This window comes from Nipponia nippon, unplaced genomic scaffold, assembly GCF_047370975.1.
Source record: "Nipponia nippon isolate SJK-2023a ecotype South Korea unplaced genomic scaffold, ASM4737097v1 scaffold_32, whole genome shotgun sequence".
NCBI lineage: Eukaryota > Metazoa > Chordata > Aves > Pelecaniformes > Threskiornithidae > Nipponia > Nipponia nippon.
Window position 1 is genome coordinate 828286 of NW_028262350.1, and position 20325 is coordinate 848610.

The window sequence follows — 20325 nt, forward strand, 5'->3', positions numbered from 1 at the left end:
GCCGCCGCCGCCGCCTCCTCCTCCTCCTCCTCCTCCTCTTCCTCCTCCTCCTCCTCCTCCTCCGTCCCGGCCCGGTCCCGGTCCCGCCTCGTGCCCCGCGCCTCGGCGGCTGCGCCGCGATCGCCGCCTCTCTCTCAGGGGCGGCGGCGGTGCCGGGGCGCCGCGGGGACCGCGCCGGCGGGAGGGGGGTCCCGCCGCAGCCGCTGACCTCGGGTGGCCCCCCCCGCGCCCGCCCCGGGGGCCCGCCGAGAGCCCGCCGAGAGCCGGCGGCCCCGCGCCCGCGGAGGGAGCGCCCGGGCGGCAGGATGAAGGGGTACCTGGACCAGCAGGTGCCCCTCACTTTCCCGCAGGTGAGCGGGGGGCGCCGGGCCGGGGGCTCCGGGCCGGGGGCTCCGGGCAGGGCCCCCGCGCTCATCCGCTCCTTCCGCAGCAGCCTCCGGGCCAGGCGGCTCCCGGCGGCGGAGCTCTGGGGGGCGCCGGGAAGAGACCCGGGGACCCGGGCTTGTCGCCGGCGCAGGATTCGGAAGGTGAGGGGGGAACGGCGGGGGGGGACGGGGGGGGGTGTGTGGGATGGAGGGGACGGACGGACGGACGGGCACGGGGGGGGTGGGATGGAGGGGACGGATGGACGGACGGACAGACGGACGGACGCGGGGGGGCGCGATGGAAGGGGATGGGGCGATGGAAGGGGATGGGGCGATGGATGGGGACGGCGCAGGCTGGGCAGGGGCCGGGTCCTCCCCCTGCGCCCCCGCCTCCCGGCGCCCCCGGCCGCAGCGGCCCGGCCCGGCCCCGCCGAGGTAACCCCGCTTCTCCCGCAGAGCTCTTCCAGGACCTGAGCCGGCTGCAGGAGACGTGGCTCACGGAAGGTAGGCTCCTTCCCTCGCCCCGTTGCGGCTCGTTCGGCTCTCGGTTGTTGGCCCTCCGAGGCGGGCCCGGCTCCGCGCCGCCGGGGGCTCGGACCCGCGGCCCCGGCCCGGGCGAGCGCAGGCGCCTGAACCGCGCCGTTGTGCGGCGTTTGCTTGGGGCCGGCGCCGGGCTCTGGCCCGCTCGCCCGGTCACAGCTTTCGATCCAGCTACTTGTAACTGCTTCGATTTTATGCTAATTTGTCACTTATCTTTGTTGGTTGCCAGAACGTTGTCGCTGGGTTTTTTTATGCAAACCATAACCTATTCTTTTAATTTGGGGAACAAAGTGCTTAACTTTTTTTTTCCCTCTTTTTAAAGAGAATTCTTTGAAGGGACCTTCCTGGAATTTACACGCCGTTCACTTTGGTGTCTAAATTGCTTTGCCTCTTGACTTCAAGGAAGAGAAAACTTAAAATCCCAGGGAGTCCCCTTAATTCCAAGTGGAACTAGTTTTGAACAGTATGGTGAATTTACCCTAATTCCACTACTACAAATGATCCATTTTCTAGAAGGTGCAAAACATATCCTCAAGTACAGACTCTCGATAAATATAAAAGTACTTACTGTGATATAGGTACTGAGCAAATATTTAACAATAATAATAGAAAAATATGTATGGCATTTTGAGCAGGGTTATTTCCCTTAATTTTACCAGAAGCAAAGGACAAACCTGTCAAACAGTTTCTTTTTTTGAGCCTCCAAAAAGGTATTTGCCAACTGAGTAAGATTATCAAGGAGAAAAATATCACATGTTTTATGTTGATCTCAAACTGAGATGAGGTTACGTTCAGCAGGCAGCATTCCGGAGGGCGAGGACTGTAAGGATGCAAGAGGAACGACCTGGAGGCTGCTCCAGGGTCCAAACGCCCAACTTCCATCAGAGCAGGGAAACGGGCACCGACCGCTGTCACCCAGCCGAGCTGCCGACCGCGGGCGCTTGGGACCCCTTTCTCCTAAATCTTCAAAACTCTCGAGCTGCCAATAGGATAAGTTTGCCTCAGAACCGATTTCTGGGAGACGTTCCGTGTTAGGCTTCCTCATGTTTGGTAACGTTTTCAGCTCGCTACCCTAAGAGTCTGCACGGCCTCTCTTCGGTGCGTTTGTGGGTGGCAGAGTGTTGGTAGGAGGAATTCCTGAGCGCCCTGGAGCGAAGGCAGGGCCACGCAGGGCGGCACGGGGAGAGGCAATCTTCTGCTGTTACGCACCTTTAGGGAATGATAATGCAAACCCTAGTGCGTGTCTTTAGCATACAGGCAGATACCTTTTTTGTTGTTTTTTTACAGCATCTAGTCAGAGCCCAAGTGAAATCTCTGGGAAATTCAATGTGTGTTTTAATATTCTGGCTTATGATTTTAGTCCATGTATACTATCTTTCTTTTTTCATATATACTATACTTTCTCCCATGGTGTGACTCCTGTTTCCAGAATTTTAACAAGAAAAGTTGCCCTCTGAAGCAAACTATTGGCTGTTTTTCGGTATTCACCAGTATGTTACACTATTTTCCTGAATGGTGAAAATAATTTTTTTTTCATTAGTGTCTTGTACATGTCTCTATGTTAGCATTTGTTCATGAGACGAAGGCACCTGAAAACTTAGGAGTACCTTCCTAAACAATGCAGAAGAAAAAGAAAAGAGAGTGAAAATATGAAACGTCATTTATTCTCTGCCTCTACCACATTTAGTTAAGAAATTTAGCTATTTTATTTTATTATTTTATTTACGGTTCTTGGCGTTACTTTTGAAATAAAAGAGAAACAAACCTAGGAAGGAAGAAATCTGGAAACATAAATTCACAACAAACAATCAGCCATACGAAAAACGTTAACAAATTTAAACCACGTATACGTGCGTATCTGTCAATATAGAGATTTGTGTGAGTTCATTCACAGGGGCATCTCTTCGTTAGCTTTTTAGAATATTTTTAATAGTGTCAATTAACACTTGACTTCTCCTTTGCAGGGTAAAGGAATAATGTCTGCATATAGATGACTCGTAAAAGAAACAAATGCTGAAAAATCCTAGGCCTTGTTACTAAAAAGCTAAAGTTTTCCTCCCCACCATTTTTACCAGAATCTGTTAGAACACGGTGATGTGAAGCTGGCAGCTGATAACTGGATGGAACTAATTTCAAGCCAAATAATTTATAAAAGTGATTTGGCATTCAGAGAAACAAAAAAAACTTCCGTGGAGGGAAGTGGCCGAGGCAGCCGCTCTCCATGCGGATTGCGAGGAGGAGAGATGTGCTTCGTCTGCCCTTAGTCGGAAGGCTTTAGCGGTGGTGCCCCGGCCTTGCAGCGGCGCGGGAGCTGGAGGCGGACCTTGATGCGTGCAGTCTGCGTGCCTGGAATAAGCCTGGGCTGGGGCTTTAAATGTCTGATTAGGGACCCCGGGTATTTTAAGTATAGATGCTGGTTTGGGGAGGACAAGAAAACGTCCATCTGTATTGCAACTATATGAAGCAGATAATGAATATACAAATTTAAACGTCCTTCTGGCAACTGGCACTTCAGCCTTCTCATACAGGGCTGTAGCTGCCTGCAGGCATCACCGTCCAGCAGCGAGGCCGCACGCTCTCCCTCTAGCCGTGCCCTTCGTTCACATCTCCCCCGTGGTCCGTTGCTTTTGGTACGTAATTCTCTTAGCGAGACTGTCAGCAGCGCGATAGGCAGTAGTAGCCTCAAGGCAGTAGGCTGGGAAATCCAAACTCGGCTCATACGATGTGATCCCCGTTACTTCTTCTATTACAATGTTGCTTTTTAAAGATAATTCGTAAAATGAATTTTGTAGGTTTGGTTTATTTTTTCTGTTCCCCGCCTTTTATCGTTTATATTTGCAGTTTGTTGTCACGCAGGTTATTTTAAGGAAGAGTGATTGCAGTGCAAAGGGCTTGGCTAGTTCCTTTCTAATCCACTGCCTGTTGCTCATGCAGCGTTATTCCCTAGCGTTTATTTTTGGCGTGTCTTGCCTAGCTTAGCTGCAAGTGACTGAGATTAGTGGGCTTCCGTGCCTCACCTCCCTTTGCTTTGACCACATCGCCTTTGCTTTAGAGCTGAGAGTGCAATCTTGTGTCCGCCCTGCAATAACAGAAACTCTGGGCTTGTCTGGTACGTACCAGCAGCAGCGTTCCTTTCAGCAACAGTTTGTGAGAGATTTTGTGAAATAACAACCTGCTGCAAGCTCTCCCTTCCTGCAGTAAAAGGGACGTGACAGTCATTGTTAGAAGTAATAAAGTACTCTAACGCGACATGGGCTGTGGTTAAGGGTCTCCCACGGTTCCTCCCAGGGCACCCCCAAAAGCTTCCTGCTCGGTAGACCCGAATTTGCCACATTCGGTGCTGTCTCTGGGTAACGGAGGCCTGCGGAGGGGGTGGGCTGAGGCCACGTCTGAGCTAGGCTCTGCGCGATAGAGAAAAAACAGTTGTGTATTAAAACACGGCTAAACTCTGATTAGTAATGCGTTCTGACACCAGGATGGCGTGCCTCTTGCTTCCTTAACACCTCTTCTTTCTGCAGTAGGGAAGAATGCAAAGGTATTTGTACATAAATACAGACGCTGCTGTTGGAGGAAGCCAGATCGGATCACTTGCTTTGGCGTCCTGTCGCTTAAGGATGCGATTGTGAGCTGCGCTCCACAAAGCCGTACGCTCTAGAGCGCGTGCGGGCTGCCCCAGAGTACCGCTCTGCCCTGCTCGTGTCCCTCTTGCAAAGGAAAGATAGGCACAAGCTGTCTTGTAGAACGGGGCAAGCGTGCATGATTATATTTACAGTCGGAAAATCTGAATGAATTGTTCCCTCTGTGAATGTGTGAGGGCAATGTTGATTAAAGTCCTTCTCGGAGAATAAGGGAAGCAGGAGCTAGAGGAGACTGTGTTGCTGATTCCTCTGTGAATCAGAAAAGCACTCATTACTTACACACTGTGTCAATGCAGGAATTTTAGGATAATAGCACTACGGACTATTATAACATTTGATTTTGTATGTTGGAATAATCTCTCAAGGACACACCTGTCTACCTTGCTGAGTCAACCTGTAGGTGAAGAAGGACAATAAAATTCTTTGTCTCCCACCGTGCCATTTCCTTGCTTTATTACGTATGTTGCAATGGCTTCAAGGCAACTCCGAGCTGGGCCGAGGCCGCGCTGTGGCGGGGGGTCCATGAACAGAATGGCCTAAGCTGGAGATCAGAAGAGGCAGGCAGCCATGTGTCGGCAGGTGAGGAATCTGCGTGAACGATGCTGGAAGGGTCAGCAGAGCTGCCAGTCGTCACCAGGTACCAGCTCCCAACCACTGCTGCACCTTTCATAGGCATCACAGGAAGAAGAATCCTGATATTTTAATTTAAAATAAGTATTTACTCCAGGAAGCGATGAAACATACTGCGAAGTACATAGTGAGACTCTTCTAGTGCCTCTGTTTTTGGATGCTGTGCGAAACTCTATCCATGTGGGCTTTACAGCTTCTGCAAAGTCTAGTCTTTCACGTAAATCGGGACAAATACGAGCCCCTGAGTTATGAAGAGGCATCAGCTTATAAAGCGTGCTGCTGGCTTTTCAAGTCAGCAGACAAACACCCATGAGCCCCTCCGGTTTGTCTAAAGGAGGCATTAAGCCTGAAGCTTCTTAATATTGCGGTGCCAGTGTCGTTAACTATTTCCCAGCTTAGCACGTGCAGCCAGGTCCTGTTCCAGCGAGCCAGTCTGTTCCAAGGTAAATGAGGCTTCTGCAGATTTTCAGATATCTTTACCAGAGGATCTTTGAAATATTCAAGTATCTTAGACCTTGCTGTTATTCTTGGAGTTGTACGGACAATGCTGCCGGCAGGGCAGCTGCCTAGAAATGAGCTTTACTGCGCTGTTTGCTGCCGGGTTCTCTGTGACTGCACCAGCACTTCTTACATTTCCCATCCGCGGAATCACACGTACATGCGAGGCACTATTATCCATTTCCCTCTCCTGCTACCGGATAATTTTATTTTTTTCTTCCAAAGTGTTCTCCTGCTGATTTACAAACTGTAGCCTGCTCCACTAGTGCCAAGCTACCCACTGCTTCTGGAGCTACCGAAAAGATTGTACGTGAAGGCATAGATCTTTCCTGTTCTGCTCACTGCTTTGGTGCAGCCTTTCCAAAGTTACCAGCTGGTAGTTGTTTTTCCTATGCTAAATGCTTAAAAAGCCCTGCATGTTATGTTTCTAATGAAAACCGTCAACCCTGAGCTAATAAACTTCCTGTTGTCCTTATTTCCAAGGTAAGGGAGAAAGAAATCGGCAGGCTGTTAAGGGGTGAATCTGCAGGCAGAAGAACTGTATTCTTTAATCCCAAAGGGAAACTATCCTTAGTCACTAAAGTGCATCCCAGCAGCAAGCTCAGGTCTTTCCTGCATAGGCTTATTTCTGCCTTACTGTTAATTATACCATATGAAGTGCCAAATCTAATTCTCCTCTCTCTCTCTCCTCCGCCTTCCCTCCTCCCCTGGCAGCTCAGGTTCCAGACAGCGATGAGCAATTTGTGCCTGACTTTCATTCAGAAAACCGTAAGTAGCACGGGGAGATCACGCATCTCGGGGGAGAAGGGCAGGATGCACTTAAACCAAACAGCTACGCAAGTGCAACACAGACACGGAGGCTAAAGGACTCATTTTACTCCTACCTTGTCGTGATGGTGACAAAACCCCATGCTAACTCTCCACATCTTTGTGTGGTGGTAACTACCACAGTCCCTTATGCAGAGCGGTTTCAACAGATGTGTATTTTAGTTAGTGTATGTGTGAATAATTAGGCACCCCTGAACAGCTGAGAAAATGCATTACTGTGACAATCAAAGGTAAAATTTGTGCTGTTACTCCTCCCAAAGAAAAGAAATTGGACTGTACGTGGGATTATGGGTGCTGTGTCTCCTGCAGGTGCTTTTTTGGGGTTCTGCTCACCCGCGTGGCCCCTGGCTGAGCATCTGCTGCCAGCGCGGCCCCTGTGAGACGATGCTCCTGCCTGCTGCCTGCCACAGCACGAGGGCACAGTCTCCCTGCAGAGCTACGCTCGCTGGCCTGCTTGCGCCGTCCCTGGGAACCGTCCCCTGGACAAACTGCGCATGTTTGCACGGGAGAGTACAGACCGTACCACGAATGCTTGCTCTGAGAACTGGTCGAAGCGCTTCACCTCGCAAAGGAGCTGAACGTTGCGCGGGTACACGTGTGCGTGTAGGAACCTTCCACCCAGCGGCCGTGCAGCTCTGCTGTTCTCGGGCAGGGCCTGCTCCACCCGGTCCTCACAGCACGCCGCCGTTTCATTCGGAAGCTGATGCTGGGCTAGGACTAATGCCTGGAGTGAACGCAGACTGTTCTGAGCAGCTTTCTGTTGCAAGCAGCCACAGGAACGCGGGGCCTGACTTCGACAGGCGTGTCAAGGCCACAAGAAGATGCCTCACCGTTCCCTGGGCATATACGTGTCTGGCAGCTAACTGAGACTAGAGATGGCCATTTAAAGCTGGCGCAGTCAACTGGTGCCCTTCCTACGCTGATAGCCCTCTCTGCCCAGGGCAGTTTTCCCAACAAAAACTAAAATGAAGCACTTCTACCAGTTGCTCTTGGCTACCTCCTTCCCCTGGACTTGGCCCTGCACCACAGCCGGGCTTGCTCTCCGAGTCATATATCTTGTTTCTTACTCTTTTTGACCTAGAACCGAGGGGTGGGCTGGTCCCATGCTTCGCTCTGACCGAATGAATGAGCCAGCTGTAATGCGATAGCCTGCTCCAGCTATTGGGGGTGGAAAGAGTTGGCTGCTCCTAGCACATCTAACCTCTTGAAACTTCAGTGGAGTTCAGTGTACCGGACAGAGCAATTTTTTTTTTTTTTTCCCCTCAAGACTCGGCCGACACGTCAGCATTTTGAGATGGGTTCAATATATCTGTTTACTCCATACATTGAAAAGAGCTGCTGCAGACAGAAGGGAAACGGATGCCCCAGGCTCAGACAGACCCTTTTCTCTCTCGACCCTTCCCTGGGCCCGGGGTGTTTGCGCGGGTGCAGGAGCGCCGTGCCTGGGGTACCGAGCGCACCCCGGGTGCGGGGCAGGCCCGCGGGGTCAGCGCTGGGAGCTGATGGGGAGCAGCCCCGCTGTGACTAATGGTGGCCCAAGGACTGGCTGCGGGAGCCGGCTGTCCCTGAGAAGCATCAGGAGCCAGAAACAACACGAGGCCCTGGTATCTTATGGATTTATTCATTTATATTGATTCTGTCAAGCTGTTTGGATCCCTTTGGGAGCTGGTGTGATGTGGAGAGTAAAGATGGGCTTTCCTGGTGTAGGCTGAAACTGAAGGCAGGCAAAAGGAGTCAGGTTTCTTTTTCCCTTCTTGCTGAGAAAATTAATTTGGGGGAGGGATGTTCACAACAGAAAGTGGCCTTAATATTGTGTGCTAAGAGAGACAGCAGCAGCCCTTTCGCCAGCCCTTTCGCTGGCTGCTTGCTGCAGCGCTTCTGAAGGGACAGTTGGTCCTCGTGTGAGGGAGAACGGGCCGAGGATGGCTGGTGCACGTACAGGGCAGGTCACCCTGAAATAAACTCAGCAAAAAAATGAGGTATTAACAGATCGGGATGTTGCTTTCCATCCTTAAAACTGTCATCACAGCTCGAACATCCCAGGCTTTGTAAGCAGCATCGTGTCAGCTTGAAGAGGTGGGAGTAAGCTGGCAAAGCAGGGCTGGAGCTAGCCTTACCAAAAGCTTACAGTTTTGATTCGGAGGGCAGATCTTCCTCTTGTTTGAAAAACAAGCCCAGACCTATGTGCTTTTCTGGGGTTATTTTTCTTTCCTTCCAAAGTGTCCATGACCCCCTAACAGCAGCAGCAGAGCCCAGAGGCAAAGGGAGAAGACGCTTGCCATGCCCTTCAGCCAGGATAAGCTTTTCTGAGGAACTAGCGAAGGAAGTTTTGCTCTCTGCTGGATTTAATTAAGCACAAGAAGTAACAATACCCACATCCGACTTCCTGGTGCTGTAAACTGCAACCCACATTTGTTATTCATGAAATTCTAACCAGCCCAGGAATAGCCTCCTCGTCCTGCATCAGGCCATGACCACAGTGCACCGAGAATGAAAAGGAACCTTTTTACTTTTTCCCTGGACTGTCACTGGTGTTTTGGACGAGCAAAGCAGTTAGGAGATTCCCCCAGTCCCGCATTCAGGGCTGTCAGACTGGTAGCACAGGAGAGATTCAACAAAGGGAAGCCGGCACGGGGAGCTGCTGAGTGCCAGCGTGGCAGCCTCCCGCCAGGAATCACCGTATCCTGTAGAAGGGCCCGGCCTTTTTCCTGAGTGCAAAGTATAAACCTGATACAGTCAATGAAATCGGGTCCCTCAAAGGGAGGCTGCTGAGGACTGCAAGCTGCTCTTCGACCTCCGAGGTATATCATAGTGAAAGCAAGGACTTGGAAGCCAGACTTCTGTTTTGTACTGTGCTTTAACACCGATGCAGTTCCTTTGGAAAAGGGATTTAAGCTAGCTAAATTGGTTAGGTGCTTCTGAAAACACTACTTGTATAAGGTGTCTGTGAGCAAGTTAGCCTGGTGACAGCCTGTAATAATATGCAATACATCTAATAGTATTTTCCCATGGAAAACCTTCAGCTTTTGTAGGTATGTCTACAAAAACCTTACATTTATTGTCCTACAGGACAAACGATACTATCAGGAAATCTACAATGTGTCATCATATTAGTGCATTATAATTTAATGCAGTGCTGCATGGTACTGCTACTCACAAGACATGCTTACCGGGTGTGTCAAGGAAAGAGCATTTTGCATGATGAAAATCAAAACTTGGCTTTTATGTGTTGGAAAATAGAGTATGTGCATGCTGCCTCTCATGACATAACAGCAAATGTCTGTCCCAGCCCTGAACAGCTTAGGAAATACCCACTCTAGATCCTTGTCAAACTGCTCTGGATTAGCACGGAGCATGTTAACACTACCTTAGATTTGCTCCTTTAAGGTTGGTGTGTCGTACAAGCCTTACTAAATCCAGGGCAGAGCTCCGGGAGGTCCAGTGAACAGCTGTGCGTACTGGTACCGTGCTTGTCTCAGAGCCAGCTGAACAAGGACAAGGTGGTGGCATCTCAATTGACTTTGGACTGGCTGATAAAAGCATCTCCCCAGAAACAAGAAAAGCGTCAACTGGATCTTTCATTTCTCTCCCACAGTAGCTTTTCACAGTCCTCCTGCTAAGATTAAAAAGGAGCCGCAGAGTCCCTCCTCGGACCCCACCCTGTCCTGCAACCATCAGCAGCCATTCCAGTACCACAATGGCGAGCAGTGCCTTTACGCCAGGTAACGCAGCTTACGCAGGGGAGAGGCAGGAGCTGTTATGAACTCAAGGGCTACTGCAGTGTCTGATAATGACGTGTCATGACAACAAGCTGGTCTGTCCGCTGGGTGAGGGCATGTACACGTGCTGCAATACGAATTAAGCAGTGGGTCAGCTCATGGCAGCCGTGTCTTGTACCAGATAGCTCAGGCCTCTGTAGAGTGGATCTGGGCTTGCCTCTTTTCTTCGCCCTAGTGCTGTTCCTCAGCTGTCCTGATGCTGAGAGCAGGTTTGACATCTGTCCCATGCCTCTCTCTCCCCATTGCGTTCCCAAATCTGTCCCGCAAGGAGCTCCCTGACACCCTTGCCCGTGGTCCCAGCCATTTGCCTGAGTGATGGTATGGCTTCCTCAGTGCAGACACCTTCCTCAGTTTTCTGCTTGAAGGGTTATTGCTATTGTGCGTGGGGGCAACCAACAATCAGAAAGGAAGGAGTTTATGCTGGGAGTTTTCTGGCCTCGGTGGCTGCAGAGAGGGACAACGTGTCTGCCTGCGACGCGTTCTTCCCAGGTGCTGCCACAAGTCCTTGGAGAACTGTAATGCTCCAATATCTGTTTGCCTGTCCCAGTGCCTACGATCAACCCAGACAAGCTGGAATCAAGTCCCCCAACCCCGGAACCCCGATACAGTCACCGCTCCAACAGCTCCCTAGACAGGACAGGAGCTTCCTGACCCCTGCGGGGCCACCCCCCCCCACCTCCAGCTGCGGATACCTCAGCGAGAACAGGTGAGTTACTGCCAGGAGGAGGCAGCCACTGGCAAGAAGGATTGCCCTCCTGGGGGATTCGGGGATGAGGGGCTGCAGTGTCCAGATTAAACTGCTCAGTTTCCAGCAATCCAGGATCCCCCCATCCAAAGTACCTGGCACCCACCGCTGCTGCCTGGGGTCTGAAGAAGTCTATAACCTTAAGCCCGTCAGATTCTGTGCATGATGGGCTGTGTAGCTGTCCTTGGAAACATCTCTCACGGGGGTCCCTTCCTTGCCCCAGCCATGCGCGCAGCTCCTACAGCCCCAGTAACAGGCTGCGGCCGAGGAATTTTCTGTCCCTCAACCAGCCCTGCGCCAGGGCCGAGATCAGAGGGCCAAGAAAGCAGCCATCGCACGTCCTCTCCCCTCTTCTAGCTCTGCGTACCAGCCACCCGTGGAGATGTGCCGTTCCTTCCCCTCCTCCCGGGGCATGGCCCAGGACGACCCCGCTGCCTACCAGCGCCCGATGTCCGAGCCCTGCCTCCAGTACCCTCACCAGGGCTTCAAACAGGAGTACCACGACCCGCGCTATGAGCACGCAAGCCGGGCGGGCAGCAGCCGTCAGTACCCAGCAGCCGTGGCGATCAAGCAGGAGCAGGTGGACTACGTGTATGACTCAGGTAGGCAGAATTAGCTTGGTCTGACCGTGTAAACCAGGCACCGGGGGGTGAGCAACCTCCTGGGTGCACATCCCTCACCCGTGGTCTTTGGGCTTTGAATCATTGCTGCTTCGTCTTCAGGAACATGTGTGGCCTGGGAAACTGGCTGTGGAGCGGGAAATGCAAACAGTTCTGTCTGTTTGCTGCACCCCAGAGAAGGCTGGGACCTTCGCTTTCCGTACCGTGTTCTGAGAAGGACTTTCTGGTAGACGGGAAAGCTTTAACAGGACATAGCAGCTAGAAGGTGATGTTAAGCCCATTCAAACTAGATTAAAGGCATGCATTTTTTTCCCAAGGGAATAAGTAGCCATTGGGGAGACTCTCAAAATTCATAATTAGCCCACTCACACCATCAGAAATGGAGAAAAGGGCGGTCCCAGTTTCACAGGGAGTTTTTGTCTTCAGGGGGATGTGTGAGCTGGTAGGTCGTAGAAAGGCAGAAAAGTGAGGTCAGCTTTGAAGAAATTATACTGAAAACGCTCTGTAAACGGCAGCAGAAAGGAAGGAATCAAATATCTTGGAGTTTGTACAGAAAAGCTGTCTGGGATCCCTGCAGCAGGAGGGGACCTTCAAGCCCTGGCAGAGGAAAGCTGCTCTGGGTGCAGGGATCGCACTGCACAAGCCCGAGCTGCAGCTCCTGACGCTGCCTGGCCCTGTGCCTTTTCCCTGCCTGAGCCAGAAGAATTTAATTCACAGAAGGGAGGCGAAGCCGTGGCTCTCCCAGCCCCGCAGGCAGGCGGCAGCTGCCCCTGCCGGGGTCACTCGCCGGCAGCCAGCACCCACTGGAAACTCGCTGCAGCAGCCTACAGGGAGAGCTGATGCCCCGTTTTGGAGCTTACCGTGCCAGATAAACCAGCTTCGTTCTGAGAAACAGATCTAAAAGTCTAAAACTAAAACAGTCTAAAGAGACTTGGGTGGCTAACAATAAACTGGCCAATTCCGAGGACAGGTATAAGCGCAGAGCGGGGTCTGGGTCAACGGGGCCAAGAGCAAGTGTGCTGCTCTGCGTCTCGTAGTGTCAACCTCCACCTGCTGCTTCCCACAGAAACAGAGAGCAGAGACTTCAGAGGCTCACAGGAGAACAAAGTTTATAATTCCAAAAATAGCTCTCTAGATACCAGATTAATCAGGTAATCCTCTTATTTTTCCACAAGGGATAAATCTGATTTTTTCAGCAGACCTGTCCAAAGACTTGCTACCCTGCCATCGCAATACCCTCTTCTAGAGGGAAGGTTACTTCTGGTTTCCTGGTATTTTAACGGACATTCTGAATGGTTTCCTTTAGCAGAAATAAATATGTAAATAAAAAGCTCCTGTGAGGTTATTGAATCCACCACTGTGGCTGTGCTGATATTACACTTTCACTGGGTCCTTCTGTCCAGACAGAGGAAGAAAATGTGCAAACCCAGAGGAATGCTTTTTGCGGGAGTAGTTTATGATTGTAATAATACGCAATCTGTCAGCTCAGAGTACCCTCCTGCCCTTAGCATCAGCAAAATGTCTGCTGAAAGCAATGCCTATATGCAGGAGCATGAGGGAAATGTAAGGCAAACCTTTCCAAAGCTCCCACTTCAGCTTCCATTTCAGCTGTGGATGGAAAATAGGCTTGGTTCAGAAAATGCAGGATTCAGAAAACACAAGATACAGAAGATATAAATTACGGTGCCCAGGCAACAATATATGCTGCACAGAGATCATGAAGACTTTCTGCTTGTTTTCAAATTCGGGCTATTTTTCCTTTATGTTTTCTCAACTGTTTGTGAAAATGCCCTATCATGATGTGAAAAAGCCAGGGAGACTTAAGGCAACAGAGATGACATTTGTGAAACATTGTTTGTAGTAAACATTCGGATGCTGCTGCTCTCCATTACCATCATCATAGTACCCCTGGAAAAACGTAACGCCTTCTCACCGGTGAAACCAGCAGCGGAGTGCATGGTTATCTTGAACTAAGACGAGGGAGAGGCGTCATACAAATTTAGCCTATTGTCCAAGATTTTGTCTTGAGTGGTGTAGAGGTGAGTGGCTGGCTAACCCGGCTACTCTGGAGGAAGCCGTGGGATAGTACCACAAAAATGTACTCGTGCAATTCATGACTGGAAGCATGATGAAGTTGTGGTGGGATGGCTGAGACATAGCCAGTTACCAGTCTGCCACTAACCCTTTAGGAGGACCTTGGTTAGACAGCTGCCCTTACCTATCCACCTCTGGAGAGCAAGATCATTCTGCCTCCTGTGCTTTTTAACTCAATGACTTTGTTAATTGTTCTGTAGATGTTCCTGGCTGTCCTTCCATGTACATAAATGTTGAGAGTTACCCAAGCCATTCAAATACAGAAGACACATTAGGTAAGAAACTCGGTGACTGTCGTCTTTTCCCTGCGCTGCCTTGCCCTGGAGCACTGCCCTGTTGTGGTCTATGACTGCCTGTGTTCCCTTCTCTTTCAGGCTGCAGCTATGACAAGCAGATGAGGCCCTTCACTGATGATGTCTGTGTCGTTCCAGAAAAATTTGAAGGTCGGAGAAAGAATGGCTTCCAGTTTGGGTGTAAGATAGGGTTATCCAGCATCTTTGCTAGCCACTTGACCACTGTCTCCATAGTTCGTTACACTGTGTTCTTACAGGTGTGTTAGCTGTGGTTCATACCTGGCTTTTTGGTATCCCATTTCTTGAGCTTTCTTAGCAGCAAACAGGCCTTCTAGCGTAAGTAGCCTAATTGTGACTTTCATCAGAGCTCCTCTTGTAAGAGCTGCTGGTGACTTGGCCGCTCTGTTTTATGTGAACTGCAATATTGCAGGTAAACATTTGAGAAATGTGTTTGGGTTATTTTGCAACTGTTTTTGCACTGCTACCCTTGGAAACACCTTGTTTGTTCTTCTCAGCAGGAGACCTCAAGCAGGAAGCCGGAGGGTACCGGGAAGGGCCTCCGTACCAGAGACGGGGATCTCTCCAGCTCTGGCAGTTTCTTGTGGCTTTATTGGATGATCCGACCAATTCCCACTTCATTGCCTGGACTGGTAGAGGGATGGAGTTCAAGCTCATTGAGCCAGAAGAGGTGAAACCACTCAGCTTCTCTACAGCGTCAGGGGAGCGGCCGCTGTTTCTGAGGCTGCAAATTCCCAAGTGGCTTTTCCGCTGCCCTGGAAGGCTCCTGCCTACCAGTGGTACTCACTAGACCCTGCAGCAAGTCAAGGTTTTTAGAAGGGGTCAAAATGCTTGGGTGACACACATATCAGGTTTAAGAAAGGCTGCTTGTAAGCTTAGAGTCTCAGCAATGCAGTGAGCCAAATCACCCACTGCCTCCACTTCCCGAGACGCTTCACTCTCAGGCTGGCAGGGACTTGTGCTGCCTTGTCATGCTCCATATTGAGGCTGTCCTTGCGGTTTGGAGTTTTGAACGCTACTGGTCACGGAAGTTTTCATAAAAATCTGGAAGAAACTATGTCCTAGTCTAAATATATTTTTATATCAACATGACCTTAACTAAGGTGTACTTTCTAATGCTGCCGTGTTCCAAAAACCCCAGCGATACCTGACAGTATGTGGGAGATGTGTCTGTAATGTCTGGTCACGTCTTGCACCAGTTAGAGCTGCGCTGTTCTTGCTACCTATCAACCTCTACGGGCACTTTTGGTGCAGATGAGTTGTTTCGGTGGGCTGACATATGCCTACGACAGATTTCTGAGTCTCACGGACAAGGCTGAAAATCAAGTAGTAGGAGGAAGAAAGGCACGTGGGTCTCCCTTGCACTTGGGCTCCTGGTAAACGTGGGATCCTTGAAGATAAAGCGTAGCGTAGGACGAAGCAGTCCCTTAGCATCCTCAAGCTTTCAGAGTACTGGAGAGCGAGGAGAGGTGGTGACAGCAAATGAGCTCTGTAGTGGCAAGGAGAATGCCTCTCTGCAATACAGGGTGCTTCAGTTTGAGTTCTACTCTTCTTGCTGAAAAGCTGCTAAATAATTATTGTTTGAGTCTTATTTAAATGTTGTAAAAGTTTCTGTGTGTTGTGGTACCATTCCTCAAAAGAGATCAGCTGGATCATGTTCTTTTGCCCTTGGGTGGGGTTCACAGACGTTCATGCACGTTTGACGCTTTATTCTACAGGTGGCCAGGCTGTGGGGCATCCAAAAGAACCGTCCAGCCATGAACTACGACAAGCTGAGCCGATCCCTTCGCTACTATTACGAGAAAGGCATCATGCAGAAGGTCAGTTTGCAAAGCAGATGGAGTTTTTATGCTTTTAGTGATGCTTCTCTCGTTAGAGGCAGAAGCCTTACAGGTACAGAATGTACTTGAGCTAGCCAGGCAGCCTCAGCTTGCTTCCCCCCGAACTTCTCTTTGCAGCAGTTAAATGAGGAAGGTGTAAAGGAGCTGAAGCTAGGCAACATAGGGGAAATAAAACAAAGGGGAATCATGACTTCTTTCTTTTTCCATATATGTCTGCAGTCAGGAGAGTTGGAATTTATGCAGTCGAAAGGACATACCATCAGCCTAGACTTGCTGTTGGTGAGAGAAGGGCTGCCCGGGGGCTGGTCCTGTGTGGTAGGGGACAGTCTCTCCAGAGCCAGGGCACTGGGGCAGACAACTGTGAGTGTCCCTGTGTCACAGCACGGACTGCTCAGGGACTGTCGATGCTGTTGCTACCTGGACACCGAGTCAGCTGCAGCAGCCCAGTTCCCAGGAGCTCTTCCAGGGGAGACCGGAGCAGCAGAGAAGCAGGAGGGCAGCACGAGGAGCAGTTTACGATTCTGACTTGTCTCGGGGCAGTGGGCTAGAGCAGCCAGATGTTTTTGCAAGCCTTCTCTGCTGCTGAGGAGCATTGCCTAGTGCTGCCTGCGTGCCCACAGCATTCATCTCCTGTCTTCCCTGTAGGTGGCCGGAGAGCGCTACGTGTACAAGTTTGTGTGTGAGCCTGAAGCCTTGTTCTCTCTGGCCTTCCCTGATAACCAGCGACCAACTCTGAAGGCAGAGTTTGACCGGCAGATCAGCGAGGAGGACACAGTGCCTCTTTCTCACCTGGATGAGAGTGCCGCTTATCTGCCGGACCTTGGGAGCCTCCCTCCACAGCTTTACAGCAAAGGCTACACATACTAGCACTGCTGGGAGCACACTGCGCCGCCCCTGCTTGTGTATATAAGGAGATGTCTGGTTAGTACTCAATCAGTATAAGCACTTTTCCAGGCCAGCCCAGGGCGGCACTAAACTATGAATACCTGCTTTGGTCAGGAGAAGTGTTCGGGTACCCATGTGGATAATCTCCTGACAGTTGGCAGGGCTCTTGCGTGCTTCTGATCAGACCCTCATATTTGTCAGGATGGGACTCGTTCTCAGCAATGCAGACACCTTCCGAGGAGCGGAGCTGCGGCTTCAGCAGCATATCAGATAATTGCTGCCTCCAGCCGGAACAAACGAGCCTGTCGCAGTCCCCGTCTTTGGCGAGGGAGGAGATGCCGTCCTACTGGGCTTTTCTTCAGCTGTGAGGATGCTACAATGCTGCTGCTGACTCTGGTCCTCCAGTACACGTACTGAACCTCCGTATAACCTGCCCTCAGCAAGGGAGGGCTCTGACCCACGTGGACTCACCTCTGCAAGGCCAGTCTTGCCTTCTTCCCAGGATGGCTGTAACCCAGCGGTCACAGATCGTACGCCTTCCCTGTGAACTGCTTTGTGGGAATGGGGAATACTTGTTGTCTTGCATGCACATGCTCCTGCCTTATCACCTCCTTGCTCACAACACTTGGTGCCAGGGCTATCTGCTCTTTAGGCACTGTCCGAGCAGGGTAGCCGGAGGCACTGGCTAGGATTAGAGCAGTCCTGGAGTATGTGGCACTACATATGATTTAGGGGAATTACAGAGCTGGCTGACTGCATTGGTCGGGGCACAGGTCAAAGCCAACGTCACCTTCGGGTAGTGGGATCGCAGGAGGCAGCAAGGCCTGAGCCACCAGTTCAGTGTAGTGTTGTGGCTTTTCCAAACTGAACGACTTCTTCAACAACCATCCTCAGGATCTTTGAAGAGCTGTCAGGCTCTTGAGTGTGCCCACCCTGGGCTTGGCTAGAAAATTGTCTGAGGCAAGAGAAGAACCTGGTGGAGGTGTGTTAAGAAAATGTTTTTCAAAGTAACCTAAACCATACATAGTTCTTAATATCCAAATTTAGACCTAACCTCCACAGATGTTTGCATGTTTGAGGGGAAATCCTGATGTGCTGGAAAGGCAGCTATCTCTGCAGCCCAATGCAGCACGTGCAACTTAACTAGACTTTGGCTGCTTTTCCACAATAGTGAACATTTAAAACGGGCACCACATCCTCACCGAGAGGTGCCTCACTTTTTAATCGGCAGCTCCGACCACGTGCCCGGTTAGACAAGGAGCAGTACGGTACGCCCATACAGAAAAAGCCTGTTTCCTACTGCTTCAGATCAATGTTCCAGCTGCTGAATACAGAGCATCACCAATGCTGCCAAAGTGGGAGCCTGCAGAGGAAATTGTGTGTGTTGAGAGAGAGCCTGATTCCTCCCAATGCCTCTCTCCTGCATGGCTAACGCCAACCCCCCCAGCCTTGCCCCGGGCACGAGGGCCAGGAAAGGCAGCGCTCCCTGCCTGAGGAGAGCCCAGATACTCGGAGCAGCCTGCTCTGCTGACGCCCTTGCTTGCCCTGTGCCGTCCAGAGACGTGGTGCTCCGGCAGCTCCTGGCCCTCCTGCCTCGCCCTGCTCCTGCCTGGCGAGCGCGCTTCCTCTGGTGTCCCAGAAGCGAGGGTGAAGGGGAACTCTTCCATTGGTATGAGCTGCCTTTACTATTTATGAGTGTAAAAATACTATAATTAATAAATTGGTCTATGTCTTTGGCCAGTGCACCTTCATTCAGCCCCTGGCTAGTCCTCCCTGACCTTCTGAGCTTGCTTTGCCCATCTCCTTGGCACCAGCCTGCAGCTTTGGGTAGCTGATCCAGAGTTCAGGGATGCGTGTTTACTTCTGAATCCTGGTGGAGTTCAAGAAACAAACGCTTCACTCCCTTGACATCCTCAGAACCGGTCATACAACCCGGACTGAAAGATCATGATGAAATATGTAACCTCCGGCTGCAGAGAACATCGCCCACGCTCCCGCCCTGACAGTACGCTGGCCACCGAGCCAAGCTCCATGGTTTCAATTAGCTTTTCCCTGAACTCCATCTCTGTCTCGAGCAGCGGCACTTCAGGTTGCCTGCTAGGGCGGTGAGCGTGTTGCCACCTGCTGAGCCGGTAACGGGACTAGGGCAGCACAGGGCACGCCGGCAACGAGTGCGGCAGAGCCAAGGGCCCTGCCGGGACGCAGCCACCCCCACCGGCCTCGGCAAAGGCTACAGCACAGACAGGAGTCACCCTAAGTGGAGGAGCCCTTTCACGCTGCACCTTCCTCAAGAGAGTCGGGCACCTCCTAAAGGAAGTATTTATGCCTTCTGGAGGCAAAATGTAGGTGCAGGTTGTACCCTGCCGCCACAGCGTTGCTAATGAATGAGAGTAGTAGCTTGCTTTGATATCTCAATCTGCAGGATTCCCGAGGATTTTACATTTATCCAGTATTCTTTGGGCTACCCTCTGCCCAGCCAGTCTTCCTTCAGAAAGGGAATTCAGGGAGCTGGTTCACATTTGGATGAAATTTTAGCTCCATGTTTCGTTCAGGTTTGTCAAGTCAGTGCAGCAGATCGATAGCTGCAGAGCAGTTCTGGGAATCGGCAAGATCAGGTTCTCATAATGGAGGGGCAGTGACCTCCAAAGGGCAGAGGTTTACAATAAGCAGATCAGAGAGCTGGGAGTCAATCGATACACTCCGCGTTTCCAGTTCGGCAAGACAGAGGCAGCTGATTAGAGAAAGCTGCTGGAGGTAAGAGACAAGTGTCATGAACTCCTCCTGCTGCTCCTGAAGGGGCCGGCCCCGTCCCACCACACGACGACGTTTCAGCTTTGCTAGCTAGTCACTCACGCTCCTGTGCACACAGCAAAGCTGCGACAACTCTCGGCCCAGGGAGCGGAGCTGTCTGTCCCCGAGCTGACGGCTTTCGGCACCAGAGCAGGGAGCGGTGCACGTCACCGCGTGGCAGCACCTACGGGCAGCGCAACACGCCCTCGAATCAGTATCCCGGCACCATACAAATTCACAGCTGAGCCTCACTCTGCATTAGGCAGGTAAGACAGACATCGTTCTTCTTCATGGAAAACCCTCTGAAGACAGAGTTCTGCTCATGACAAACACCCCGACACCTGGATGCAAACATACCTAACATTCGCAGGCTTTTTTACTATTGTTTACTCATTATATTCAAGATTTATTCTAGCAGCTTATTCCTCAGGATGTGATGATGCTTTGGGACCAGCCAGAAATAAATCCTCAGCAGTCATTTCTTCCTAACTTATTTTTTTCTAGAATTATTTTTTTTCCGTGTGGTTGCTATTGTTGCAATGGCTTTGCTGTTACTCTTGCTGTATCAACAGTACCAAGCCCAGCAGGAAGCACCATAAATCTGTTACCCAGAACATGACGCAGAGTTCCTTTCTGGTCATAGTAAATAATTAACACGTAACATCACAGCCGTCCCAGATGTACCCTTAGGCTGTGCTGTCTAGGGCAAAGGAATCACCCCTAGTATTAGCGGGTTGCCAAGCAGAGCGGAACTACCTGAT

General features: G+C 51.0%; 1 protein-coding gene across 9 annotated transcripts; it reads left to right on the forward strand.

Annotated features, from left to right (window-relative positions):
* Nucleotides 1-214: 214 nt before the first annotated feature.
* On the forward strand, nt 215-18510 carry ETV4 (ETS variant transcription factor 4). 9 transcript variants are annotated; one of them, XR_015707565.1, is made up of 13 exons: nt 215-350; nt 431-527; nt 822-869; nt 6386-6439; nt 10095-10221; nt 10826-10984; nt 11381-11625; nt 13938-14012; nt 14112-14180; nt 14546-14718; nt 15767-15868; nt 16535-16810; nt 16976-18510. XR_015707565.1 is itself a non-coding variant. In XM_087770534.1 (12 exons), exons 1-12 carry the CDS (start codon nt 306-308, stop codon nt 16754-16756), a joined length of 1446 nt encoding a protein of 481 aa, XP_087626660.1. In that variant the 5' UTR covers nt 215-305; the 3' UTR covers nt 16757-18510. The 9 variants fall into 9 exon arrangements, 8 of the variants coding, with proteins under 8 accessions (XP_087626660.1, XP_087626651.1, XP_087626653.1 ...); XM_087770534.1 differs by having other exon boundaries at nt 14112-14210; nt 16535-18510; XM_087770525.1 differs by having other exon boundaries at nt 16535-18510.
* The last annotated feature ends 1815 nt before the right edge of the window (nt 18511-20325 follow it).

Bases quoted from the DNA above. Each gene is read 5' to 3' on its own strand.
- ETV4 (XM_087770534.1), top strand. From the start codon at position 306: ATGAAGGGGTACCTGGACCAGCAGGTGCCCCTCACTTTCCCGCAG. The intron at 528-821 runs GTGAGGGGGGAA...CTTCTCCCGCAG, and splicing joins GCCGGCGCAGGATTCGGAAG to AGCTCTTCCAGGACCTGAGC. The intron at 10,985-11,380 runs GTGAGTTACTGC...CCCCTCTTCTAG, and splicing joins GGATACCTCAGCGAGAACAG to CTCTGCGTACCAGCCACCCG.